This window comes from Pieris brassicae, chromosome 8 (genome assembly GCF_905147105.1).
Source record: "Pieris brassicae chromosome 8, ilPieBrab1.1, whole genome shotgun sequence".
Taxonomy (NCBI): Eukaryota; Metazoa; Arthropoda; class Insecta; order Lepidoptera; family Pieridae; genus Pieris; species Pieris brassicae.
Window position 1 is genome coordinate 11,097,006 of NC_059672.1, and position 14,185 is coordinate 11,111,190.

The 14,185-nt window shown below is 33.7% G+C and overlaps 1 protein-coding gene across 1 annotated transcript in view; it reads left to right on the forward strand.

Moving 5' to 3' along the window:
• Window positions 1-14,185, forward strand: part of LOC123713634 (Down syndrome cell adhesion molecule-like protein Dscam2) — a 129,609-nt gene that overhangs the window by 98,463 nt on the left and 16,961 nt on the right. Inside the window, exons 12-21 of the mRNA XM_045667393.1 lie at window positions 253-414; window positions 1,415-1,714; window positions 1,927-2,046; window positions 3,087-3,260; window positions 10,304-10,454; window positions 10,834-10,984; window positions 11,102-11,231; window positions 12,069-12,236; window positions 12,701-12,831; window positions 13,668-13,878. Of these exons, the coding sequence (XP_045523349.1) occupies window positions 253-414; window positions 1,415-1,714; window positions 1,927-2,046; window positions 3,087-3,260; window positions 10,304-10,454; window positions 10,834-10,984; window positions 11,102-11,231; window positions 12,069-12,236; window positions 12,701-12,831; window positions 13,668-13,878 (1,698 nt within the window). The remainder of the gene's footprint in view (window positions 1-252; window positions 415-1,414; window positions 1,715-1,926; window positions 2,047-3,086; window positions 3,261-10,303; window positions 10,455-10,833; window positions 10,985-11,101; window positions 11,232-12,068; window positions 12,237-12,700; window positions 12,832-13,667; window positions 13,879-14,185) is intronic.

The window sequence follows — 14,185 nt, forward strand, 5'->3', positions numbered from 1 at the left end:
TTAGCAAAGGCCTTCTCCAAATCCTTCCATTCCTGCGCAGTGGCACACGACTCTCTGCCATGTACCGCCTGCTTCCTTAATTTTGTCTATCTACCTACCCTAAAGAGGAAGACGAAGATCGTCTTCCTCTTTTTGTTTATTGTACTTTACAAAAGACCCTTTAATTCACATTTATCCACTTGTTATGCTGATAATCTGATTATTTAATCCAATATTCTTTTCTATTATATGCATTGTTTTCCATGTTTGCAGATGGCCAAACATTGCCATTGAATCGCCGTCAGAAAGTCTTTCCGAACGGTACATTAATCGTCGAACAGACCCAACGGGGCGAGGACGCCGGTACCTACACCTGTCAGGCATCTAACAGACAACGTCATGTTGCCAGACGAGATGTGGAAGTCCAAATATTGGGTAGATATTAATTTTGAACTAGAATTTATGAATGTTACGGCAATTCTTTTGAATGTATGCCTGGATATTTTAATGGATTGTGATTCAAGACACTCCACCTAATTTAAGCCGGTCTCTATAAAGGAGACGACAATCACTGATGTGATGATTCAATGGAATCCTCTTCAACATTCTTACTAGGCCCACGGTCTCATAAAATTGAATAGCCTTATTCAGGACTCGAACGCAGCACTGCAAAAGCTAGGAAACTGATTAACAATAGCCTCAAATTCATTCGTTTGTCAGTAACATTTAGTAGTTCAATCAAACAATAGTTCAGTTCGTTGGCGGTTGTTGGAGGGATGTTCAAATAAATGAAACGCTTTGTTTGAAGCTCAAGTGTCAAGGCTTTAATCGTTTAAAGCATGAGGTAACATAAAATTAGGGGCAGGGCAACGTTAGACTAACAAAAATAGTTTTTTGTTAGTCCAGCGTACTTACGGTGTAGTCAAGTTTGTACTTGGCTTATGTTTGGGTTCTTAAATCTAAGTGACATATCTGTTACCTATAAACAATATAAGTGTAGTCGACATTGGACATTATCGGCAACGTGAATGTTATATTACAATTTATGAGTACTACTAAAACTGACGTTTTACAATTTATTGCCTATAATTGTGAGATTGCTAACATTTGGTTTGCGCTTCATTATTAACTAATGTGTACATACCTAATATATATGTACACGAGGCTTGGATCGTTATTAAAGGTGGTTGCCTCCATTGTGATACATATTTGTATAGCTAAAAACCGCGTAATAAAACCTGAGGAGTGAAATTATTGATCTGTTATTCATTAAACTTTTCTCGCTTGTTCCCACCGCATACTTTAATGGGATAATAAAATGTAAAAAGTCTAACCTACAATGTACGTTTACGATTCCGATTAATTACACGGTTTTACAAGCCTCTGGTGCGGTGCCAAATCCTTTATCGGGACTAAACGATACTTTTGTTTTCAGTCCAGCCAAAGATATTGCCCATACAGCCTTTGACGAATTTACTGAGGGAGGGAATGCGGGCCGCTATCTCATGTCAGATACTAGAGGGTGATTTGCCGATTGCCTTCCGATGGGAGAAAAACGGGCAGGCTGTGACGTCGTCGCCGTACGCGCCCAGCGGGATTATTACTAGGCGAATGGACGAGTACAGCGCCTCTCTTGTGATTGAACACATAACGTCCCTTCATAGCGGGAATTACACATGCATCGCATCTAATGTCGCTGGCTCCGAGCGGTTCACTGTGCCGCTAACTGTTAACGGTAATTAAAAATATCCATAGACTATTTTATAGCTTACACAAATTTTTATGACGTTCAAATGTTTGTACATTCATTTTTTAAAAAAGGAATGCAATGGTTTTTTTCATAAAATTTCTGAACTCTATAATTTATTCCCCTAACAAGAAGGCTCAAATAGACAAAAAAAATATACTTTGTTTGTAGAACACGAGTTTAATAAAAAAATATTTTAGTTCCACCTCGCTGGAGGCTTGAGCCAAATGACATCGCGGTAGCATCAGGTCAAGATGTCACTCTACAATGCCAAGCAGATGGCTACCCGAGACCCATTATTACATGGAAGAAAGCTGTTGGTAAGTGTTAATATAGAAAAATATCATAATATTAATGTATTAATTAATTTTAGAAGAAATTCTGGAAATTTATATTTTTATACCAAATTTAATTAAATAATTTTACATACTACTAAAACAATATAGAAGATATTATTTTTATTGATTTCCAAATATATCAAGGATAAACATTTTATTAAGCATTTTGACCGACTCCAAAAACCCGAAGGAGGTATTTTACAATTCGTATGATTTTTTACTGTTAGAAAATACTTTATTTACCAATTCTAAAGCATAGTGTATTGACTTTAATACTTTTTTGTGCGTTACATTGAAAAGAGTTTAAAAGCATATACTGGCCGGCATATTCCTCATTGACATCAATTGTCAATTTAAAAAGTACTGTTATTTTCTTTTTTTATGAAAAAGTATTCAACTGGCTAAAAATGAAATTCAAATTTCGAACACGTCTCAATTCATATTCACAGAGTAAATGTAAACATAAATAAAGTTAATAGATGATAAAAAAAAAACTTCATTATGCTTACGCGAACGAACTCGGTTAGTCGCTCGTTTCTTATAAAATTTTAAATCTTATATAAACTCTAAATGTAAAAGTAACTTTATAACAGAAAGTGAATAAAGGAATTGAAATGAAACTGCAACAAGTTTCTCTTTGTAATATTGCAATACTTTCATTTTAAGTAACAGTTCAAAGTAATACATGAAACCTAGTAATGGACCGAGCTGAGCAAACGCTTTATATAAGCTTCAAAGCAAATATTTTTCATATCAATAAAAATGGAATTTATAAAAGGACTTACAAAATAACTCTCATGAAACTTAACGGCATTACGACTCATGGCTCAGTTGTTTTATAATGAATCACTCACACATGTAAAATGGTACCTCATTAATACATAATTAAAATTAAGAATATTCTTAATTCTAAAAGACAAAACATTTGTCACGTTATATTATTAAAAAGACAAAAGAGTGATAAAGACAGCTATTTATCAAATAGTGTCTTTCTTCGTTTTTAAATATTCGAAATCTTGCAGGTAATACACCTGGGGAATACAAGGACTTCATGTTTGAAGGCAGCTCGAGGGTTCTTGAGAATGGTTCGCTGGTCTTCGAACGAGTGGCCAAAGACAGTGAGGGGCATTACCTTTGTGAAGCGAGGAACGACATCGGAGCTGGGCTTAGCAAACTCATATTTCTCAAAGTTAATGGTGAGTTATTTGTACTTAAACATACTTTCTAAAGACATGCTGAAAGAGGTTTATATTTAGTAGTTCTTAATTCTTTGCAAATAACTTTTAAGTGTAATAATGGGCGAGATATTTTCGGATTATATATTAAATTCGGCGTAAATTATTGTATAACCCTACTTCTCATTTTAAAGTCATTGGATTATTCTAGGTATATAAATTTTATATCTTTTTATGATGCACTATATAAAAAAATACAAATTACATATAAGTATGTATATATATGTACTTTTAAACGAAACAACCACCTTTACGACGTTCTAACATGGTGTAAAGCCGGGTCTCAGGTTAGAGTCCCGGCTTTACTTTTACGCATTTAACACTCGCTTGTACGGTGGTAAGGAAACCTTAGCTTCGACACAAACTGTCGACGGCGTGTGTCAGGCACAGAAGGCTGATCACCTATCACCTAAGAAATATAAATTATAACGAAAGAGTGTACAGAAATCTGAGGCCCAGAACTAATAGGTTGTAGCGCCATTGTTTCTTTTAATAATAAAATTTAAGTAGTTAATTACATATATCTGTATGTATTTTGGCTCTCCTCCAACAGTTATCATCAGCATAGTTAATAGATCCGGTGCATCATAATAATTCATACACCTTAACAGTACTCCAACTCCAACTTATGACGAAAATAATTGGCTGAATACTCGTTCAGCTCCCACTAGCCCGTTTGCTCAATATTCCCGTATAACTTTAAATTGCTCATGTTTATATTGAACTTCAAACCTATTCGGAATTATATGAAGTATCTCCTTGAACTAGTCAAAAGTTACGAGAGACGTAACAAATTTCTTTTAAAGTACTTTTATAGCAAGACTAATGCATTGTTGTACTTAAAAAGTATAATGAAAGCTAATTCATATATTGTGCACAATAATCATAAACAACAGATTACGACAGAAACTAAATATGGCATAATAAAAAGTGAAATGTTACAAATATTTTTTAGAAAATGGTGAATGTGGAAAAATATTTATTTTCATTAAATACAATAGTTTGAAATAAAAAAAACTTATTTCAAATTGCGAGAACTTAATTGTTTTAATCGGTGACTTTTGTATAAAAATCGTCGTATAACGTTGTTGCCATGGCAACAATCGGTTTACTCACTATAGATGTTTCAAATCAAAATCTAATACAATACAACCAACTTCCGAATAACGATTTATCAAATTAAAAAAGGGAATTAACAATTCGTAAATATCAATTTCTTTTTGAGATAGAACAATTGCTATAGGTTGTATTAGGCGAAATTATGTTGTAGTTTTTTTATATAAATCTAATGTTGACATTGTACAATTACTAAAGTATTTAAATAAGATATAACTTTATTTATTTATAAACATTTTATTTTGATCCTCACCAATGTCTCGCATTTTATATTATATGCTGCGTAACAAAATGTCATATGGAAATATTTTGGATAGCCTCTCCTTTAATAAATTTCTTACTTTGAACGTTTCATAGAAAACTTAACACATTTATTTTGTACTATATTCCCCCGCGAAACATTTAACTAACCCTATCCTACCTTTTTAGTAGCTATATACCAACACATGGCACTTTTTTCTATACTACCCCTATAGAGACGCTTTTCCGGAATCTAAATTATTTTTATCTCCATAATAACCTTACTCAAAGTTAAAACAAATACTCATATTCAGCCATATTCGAGTAAAATTTTGCGAAACATTTTTTATTTATATAGATTTTATGACGTCTAAGTACGCGTACGCGGGAATTAAGTCGTAGTAAATCACTTAGCATAATAGCCAAGAAAGCCGCGCTGAAAACTTCTGGAATGCTTCATAGTACTCCGACCCGACAAGAAACTGAAATGAAAATTCTTTACCGTCATTATTGCTCCAACAACGTTCGACTACCTCCATTGTGCTTAGAACATAATTTTTCTTAGACTCTCCAAGCATTTCCCATTAAAATTATTTATTAACCTCAACGCTTTAAATGAAATATGTACTCTCCACTACCAGCCACGCTTTTAATGGGTATACTGTAAATGGATATAATAATTTTATTTCGAAATCCTACGGCTAACTTAAAATATATATAAAACGGTTGTACAAAAGATATAGCCAAAGATGGAATACATAATATGTATGTATATATAATTTTTCCTTCTGCCTCGTAATTAGCTACTAATTATATGTATTAATTTTGTTTCAATAACCTCTGGATTAGCTTTTACATTTTTCTTTATACAAATTATAGTTAATTATTTTTTTTTCTTTAGATTTTACTTTATTTTACGTTAGTTATATTGTTACGAGCTATGGGATCGGATATAAAATGCCGTAGATTTATATTTTATTCAAGGGTTTATTTCTTGATAAATCAATGAGGAATTTATGGGCACAAATTAATCGCAGAGATGCACTGATTACACATAAAAACAGTCACTAATTACTTCACTTATGCACACTTCACACAGTACTTTATCACTTGTATACACTTTAATCGCACTTTATCGCTTCGGTGTTTCTCTCTTGATATCGCATTCGAAACTAAAGTCAACTAGTCGCGTTTCGGCTCGCTTATATATCCCTAGGAATAATCTTGTATAATATTCGAGAACTCTCTAGGCGGCCTTGCTACTGAGTAGCGATTGCACAATTCGTCGTAACAATATGGTATTTTGAGGTTTTTGTTACTTATAAACTTCTTGTACGTTACCCTCTATAGGTGTTTCTTCATTTTGTCGGTCCAAATTAGGGTTGCCTGGAAGAAATCGCATGTTGGCGATAAGGCCGCCGTTTTTATACGAATGTTTTTGTATAAGGTAACGAAGTGTAAATAAATAAATATTTATATAAAAGGGTTGAAACATTTAGAAAACATAAAAATAAAAATTAATAAACTTTATTAAATATATTGTACTAAGTAACTAACGTTGTTTTTAATTCGGGTGTGCTTATGATGAAGGTTATGTAGCGTGAAGGTTTCAGGTCGTTAATTACTTTTGAATATTCTTAATACTCTTTTAAAGCAAATTTCGTGATAGCTTAAACAAGTCGAGGCTAATGGTCGTTCTATGTCCCGTACATAACTGAACTGACAAACTGCGCGATACAAAACTGAGTTTTTTGCACAGTTGCTGTTGTATGAGGTGCGTGAAACAAAACACGATTAGGAGTCTGTTAGGCAGGAGCATGGAGGTGTAATTTTCAGGAAGTGATTTACATTTTATGTGACATAATGATTCTATCATATTGATAATATAATAAACTATTCATATTTTAACAAAATATTAGTGTGATAAAATTGATTTGAATTTCCCCCATTCGCCCCTGTGTTGTGGGTGACTAGACACTGCCGTGGTACAGGTTCAAAACAATAAAGTGACGTATGAATATCTTGTTTAAGAAAATGTATCGAGTAATACCTTAAGTTGCGTGAGTTCATGAATGTGTGAATGCATATGTATGTGTGAGAGTGTAATTCAGAGATGTTACAAGTTATCCTATATGTAAACAAAAGAAATCATCATAAATATACGAAGCGGCAGTAGAGGCGATTCTCAGTTCTTCAAAGATACACATGTTTCTTAAAGAGAAGATTTTTTTAAAGAGTTTTCAAATTTCCACACACTAGTGTGCTGTGTTTGTATTATTTCCCCATTAATATACTACATTATCCTTTTAACATAGGCTATATTTATTTTCAAAAGTTATAATTGCAACAAAGTTGAATCCTTACTAAAGGCGACCTATTCCTAATAATTTCATCTATTAATTCAAACAGAAATGCAGCAATGAAGTCTTCATTGTTTAAAATGGCGCGAGAAATAACTGGAAAAGAATCGTATTGTATTTTTTAAATAAAAGTTTAAAGAGTTCCAAGATAAACTGGCGCAGTTAACAGGAAAATTATTCACACCTGACCTGGCTGATATTACGACGAGGAACGTCTCGAACTTATTAACTTTATTCTAACGTTCGAGTTGGTATTCTATTATCACATTGAAACTTTTTTCTTAATAACCTCTTTGGAACTAAAATTCAATTAAAAGTATTATTGCTAGTATTTCAGAGACAGATTCAGAGTCGACACTTAAGGTACAAGTGTAAAGCTTACTAGATTTTATTAATAGTTTATTTGCAAATAACGTAGTCAATTCAGATTGATTAATGAGAAAAAATCGCACTACTAGCTATCAAATTAGGCAAATGTATTACGTAAGCACAGGAGGTTTCGTTGATTTTCTCATCTGGTGATTACGTCAACAGTAATTATTTACGTTTTTACACATACATGTGGGTGTGTGGCTACATGCTATGCTTGAAAACGAAACTCGAGGATTCGTAATACGTATATGTACTATTTTTTTTAAGATTTGCTTACTTTTACTGAAGAGGAGGGGGAGTATAAATTGCAGTAAATCTGCTTACATAATACTTGAACGGCCCCAATGTCATAATAATAATAAGATCAGTTAAGTGCACAGTGGGGTACTGAATATACGACCACAAGGAGCACGCTGAATCCACTAGGCTAACACTGATAACATTACATGTGGATCACCTACAATTAATATTACAGAATGGCACACAAGAGACTTTACGAGAGTAAAAATAACGATTACAACAATATACGCGTTTGAGCAGAAGACTCAATGGCCGTACATCGCAATACTTCGTCCTTATTGGAAAATGAGACAGTTGGCTTCCACAAGAATGATTCTTATACGCGATATTGGCTTTTCTTGAAGAACAAATATATCTTCATCCATTACGTTTGACTTATACCGTATATTTTTTGCTCACAACGTCCTCATTTATCTTTTCGAATTAATTCGTGGAAGAGTTCTCCAACATTATTTGATATCCCAAAAATATAACAAAAAGCTCTTTATACAAAAAATTGAACAGATTGTATTATAAAACCCAGAATACTGTCAGCCGAGTGCTTAAGTGTTACACTCTAATGAAGTCTTGCATTCGATCCCGTTTATATTTGTTCTTAAAGCGCATTTAACTTGCTTGTACGTTGAAGGGAAACATCGTGAGTAGACCGCAATTTTAAATTCGTCAATTCGACTTAGGGTCCTTCAAGAAAAGAGCATACCATGGCTTAAAATGCCGACAACGCACTTGCGTGCCTACTGGCAATGTGAGTGTCCATGGTAGGTGGTATCTATAAATTTTAAAAACATTCAATGTCAGACTCAGAGCTGTGAACATGTGTACATAATTAAGTAATTTGTAATTCGTTTAACGTAACGTATGTAACGTAAGTATCCGAAAGAACTAATTTTCAAACCCGGGATGTCTTATTAAAATACCTATAATGTTATGTAACATTAAAATATCATTATTATTTGTAATTACAATTTTCTTAACCTACAGAGCAAAAATAAAAATTATTAAAACGAAAATTAAAACAAATTGAAAAGTTTAGTCTCTGTGGCAATGTACCTTTAACGCTGGCAACATTTCCTCGCTGTATTGCGATACATATTATAATTAGAATTTTTAAATATCAATAAATCCGAACAAGCGTAATTAATTTGTTTTTAAATTGGTGATATCACTTTAAAAGCCGTATTAATGTGGGCCGAAAACAGGAAAATGATTTCACATAAACATTGGCGTTCAACGATGCGTCCAATTGAATTGGCAGACACGCTGAATGATAAATATTAATAAGGCCACGTGCCCGAAATAAAATAGGGGCTGGAAAAACTTACAGTCTACGTAGCATTTGATAACAAATCTCGATCTTATGATCGTTTTAGGAATTAAAATCTAGAATGTTTTCTAAAAATTTAGTATACAACAATAAAAAACAATTAATTAGCTAATAATCGGTTGATTGCCAGGTTTATATGTTTTTGTTGTATAATTTGGAAGTGTAATAATATAATAAATATAAAAAAAACAAAGAGACATTTATTCATCTAGTAGTTACAATTTGTACACTCATATATGTCAATTCACGCCATCTCACTATATTATAGCGGCATTAGTGTCATCAAGACACATTGTTATCGTCTATATATTCTTGAACTATATAATATCCATTTTTTATTAGAGTTTCCTTGATGTAAGGTTTAAACTTATATAGCGGAAATTTGGTTACATGATCTGGAATTTTGTTATATATCTGTATACATTTCCCCATAAATGAATGAGCAGTTTTATGAAGTTTGAAAGCTGGAAAAGCAAGTCTTTTCTTACTTCTTGTGTTTAAATTGTGACAGTCACTGAGCTTTAAAAATGTATTTATGTTTTTATAGGCAACTGTTAAAAACTTAAAATACTAATTCATTTCATTTCATTTTCAAAGAGTAAATTGACAGGCTTTCAAGTTGATTTAATTAGGGTCCCCATAGCATATGGCAGACATATTTCAGCCTTTAAATGACAATTTTAAGGCAGAAATAACAATTCAAATTATAAAAATAATACAATTTGTTCAATGACATGAAAAATTATTTGTTCGCAAAACTCAGCGACCTTCGTCGTCATTAAATTAAATTTCACACAATTTTCTCGCTTTTGCTAGAATAAATAAATACGTAACAATAAATAAAATAGCTCGTAAATTGTCGAATAAAATCACGAGACCCAACTGTCTGTAAACACTCCCTTTCTACGGACAATATATTTTTGTAGCTAGCGAGTGTTCCTCGATTTTCTGCCTGGGTTTTTAGATATTGTTATAGGAATGAATTGAAGTCCTCATAAAACTAAGTTGGCAATAATCGTATTTGTTTATATAGTAAGACCGTACATTATTAATTTACACAAATGTGATATAACAATTGATAACAATGAAATTTATTTTAAGTATATTGTATTGGAAGTAGGAACATATTGTCCAGAATGCCTTTCTTCATACATACACGTTAAAATGGAAACAATAATATATCGGTACCCACGTGAAAATAACATGAGAACTTATGAATTATGACCACAGTTGATATTGTTTTGTAAATAAAATATTAAACTCCATTTGACATAAAAAAATATGTTTTACAGCCCCAGCCCGCTTTCCAATGAAGAGTAAGACGGTCCAGGTGACAGCCGGAGAAGCTGCTCACCTGCAATGCGCTGCTTCGGGAGACGCGCCCCTTGAGCTCACGTGGCGCAGCCCTCATCATCATACTATCGCCCACCATTTGGATCAAAGGTAAGAAGTTTGTCATTTGCCCTTGTGTTCTTCGTTCTTTATCCAAACTACTTGATTTTTCTATAAACATTGTTTTTGTTTCATAAATATATTGCATAAAGTCTCGCATTTATTGTGATTAATTGTGAGTGTGTGACATGATATCCTTATCATTCATTCATTTAAACAATCGTCGAACTCGTCAAAAAGCTTTATTGATTAAGTAACGTTTAGCGTTTAGAGAGTTTTGAATTTATTCAGTGATAATTCTCTAACTTCGCTTGGGAGTTTGTTGTAAAAACGAATAAAATTTTCTTATAAGAAGTGGTTCATCTTTTGGAGACTGGTTGGTCGTACGCTTAGATTTACTACACGAATATAATAACACTAATACTTCTAGATACACAATACGTGAACAAGTCCTGGACGATGGGCTAGTGTCGGAGTTGAGTATATTACAGACATACAGACAAGACACTGGTGCCCTCACTTGTCGAGCATCCAATGCGTACGGACAGGACGAAATGCTCATACACCTAGTCGTACAAGAGGTAAGATTATAGTGTGTGTTTGTGTGTTTAAGGTTAAATCGGTATTGATATGAAAATTCATGCAAAACTATACAAAAAGGCACTGCAGAACACCAATACAATAATATACTGTTTCAGGTACCAGAAATGCCAAAGAATATAAGGATAATAGACCAACAGTCAAGATCTATACAAATATCGTGGACACAGCCATACGCCGGCAACAGTCCTATTATAAACTACATTCTTCAATATAAAGAAGCTCCAGGTATTCACAAGCAGTCATCATAAACTTCTTATCCGGTACACTCTTGACAGAGCAGATATGATCGCTAGGAGTAATATTAGAAGGGGCAGATGTGATGCACTTCTCGACGTTTCGCCACCGTTGCCTATTAGGTCATCCTGCTGCACTCATTGAGTGAACGTCTTAGTCCAATGCGTAAGTGACCTTCCACGCTTAGTTCTACCTTCCTTGGACGACAAGGTGATCTATGGATTGATCACAACGCCGTTTGTACGAATCTCAGTCCACGGCTCATTATATATATTCGTGTCTAAAATAATCGTAGAAAATATTAAAAAAAATAAGAAATAATTGTGATATTTTTTTTAATCCAGTTCGTATCGCGTCGGTCATTGGATTAACTTTGAATCAAATGAAATGCGCCATTATTGTTTTAAGCTCAATGCGAATTGAGGATATGGTTTTTTTCATCGTTTTCAACCTTCTGATTAGGGATGTCAATACAACAAGTTTTTTTTCTGTGTACGCATACCTCCGCCGTTCGTAGACTAATTTGGATTTGTCTTCAAATTTGCCTAATAATGTACCAACTCTATACTATCTTGATTGCTATAGGCATTGAGAGAGTCCATGGACAGCGTTTTCACTTGATGTCAGATGAAACTCCTGCTCTGCTTTGCTTTCCCCTTACCCCCATTATTACTAACCACTTTGAAGTCAGTTATTTTTAAGGAATTTATTTAAATAATTTAAATTATCTCATCTTAAATTCTATAACACTATCATGCCAGTGTTTCTTCGCTGGGTTGGTCAAAAGATATATCTGAAAATTAAAAAAAATATATATAAATTTTTTAGAACCTTGGCCCACGACGCCTCAAAAAGTAATAGTTCCTGGTAGCGTGACGTCAGCAAGTGTACAAAATCTTCAACCAGCCACCTCCTACCACTTAAGGATTATCGCTGAGAATCGCCTGGGCCAAAGCGAACCAAGTCAATTGGTACAAGTGACTACTACAGAAGAAGGTAAGACTTTCACTTGATGTTTTTCACATTGACATACTCTGAAAAATATTGATAAAACTTATTTTACACTGATTAATATTGTCAATAAAAAGTGTTACTTCTTCCCTTTACTTAACAGAGTGCAAAAAAAATATAGTGCAAAAATAAACAGTGGACTATTCGCCGCAGAGATCAGCATCTGTTTCGTAATTTCGTTTTTCAAATAGGAACTTCGATTAGGGTTGATTTCTTGGTCTAAGGGATACCGGTTTCCTCACGATGTTTTCCTTCACCGTACGCACGTAAATGCACATATAGAAACGTCCATTGGTGCACGGTGGGTCTCGAATCTGTGACGTCAGGGATGCAAGCTCAAACCTCTAGACCAAAACTGCCCATGGTGTAAAATTTTAAAAACACAAGTTTTTGGAAATCCCCTCCATCCACTACTTGCAAAGTTATACCAAACACGAATGTATTTTCAGTTCCCAGCGGTTCACCTATAGATGTCCGTGTGGAGGCAAAAAGCTCTACGGAATTAATCGTCACGTGGGATCCACCCCAAAAGGACTTGTGGAATGGAAACATTCTTGGATATTACGTGGGATTTCAGGAGGTGATTGATTTTTTTATAGAACAGGAGCAAACAGGCAGAGATGTTAAGTGATACCGTCCGCCCATGGACTATCTCTATGCCAAAGGACTCGCAAGTGTGTTGCCGTTTAAGAATTGGTACGCTCTTTTCTTGAAGGTCCCTAAGTCGGTGGTTTAGAATTAATTTAATTATTCCAATTATTCCCTTTTATCGTCTAATATGAACAAGTACAAAATACACGTCTTGAGTTAGCGATTTAAAGCTTTAACTATTCAATCAATTTCATTTATTTGATCACTCAACGGTATTATATAATTATTGCATGTAAAATCCTCGTATGAACACTTTTTCTTTCAATTTATATCTTTACATATGTAAAACCACGGCAATGACGCTCAATGACAATATATGTACGTTCCCTTTAATCAAAATGATAATGACTAATGGTCACGCCATTATTTGTACCGTTATCAATAATACTTATTAAAAAAAAATATTTGCAAAAATGGTTCTTTTATATTGATTAATAAAACACAATCAGCCATATAAAAATGCAAGGCATGCAAATGTCATACCAATTATCACAATATCATAATGATAACAGTTACGTCAATTATAATTTTTGTCAAAACGTATGCTCTAAATACACTCCCACACTATAAAGAGACCTTATCATTTAATTCAAGTTTCGCCTAAAACACAGATTTGATATACGCTAATATTAACATTAAATGTAAAATATCAGGGATTATATCTCATTTGTTACATATAGCGGTATTTATTTAATAATTCATTCATTTAGGAAACATACCAAAACAAAACAGATACATCTCTAAAAAAATACTCATAATCTTCAGCTCAATAACAACAGTACAATACTGAGCGCGAGTGGGCCGGGAGGCGCGTCGTACACAGTTCGTACTGTTGAAGGCACGGGCAGTGCGCGAGCTCGCACCACGTTATCCGGTCTTCAGAAGCACACGCCGTACGCTGTTGTGGTCCAGGCGTATAATAGTAGAGGTGCGGGGCCCGCCTCGCCCCCAACCACTGCTACTACTATGGAAGACGGTAGGACCTTGTTTTTAATATTCAAACGCTTTTTCACGTTGTGTTAAAAAGTTATTATTTATATTTTTATGTGACGCAGGGTCAAGCCATTAAGAAAGCTTGTTTTTTTACACTAATTCAACGCTGCATATTTTTTAACATATACCATGTTTAAATTCATTGTTGAAAGTGTGCAAAATATATTTTTAAGCCGTACTTAACTACGTAAATTCAAAACTCTCGTCAAACAGTAATCTAAATCTAATCAGTAAAACTTTTTATAAATTTGACGATTATTTAAATGATCCTAATCCTTGGGATTGATTTG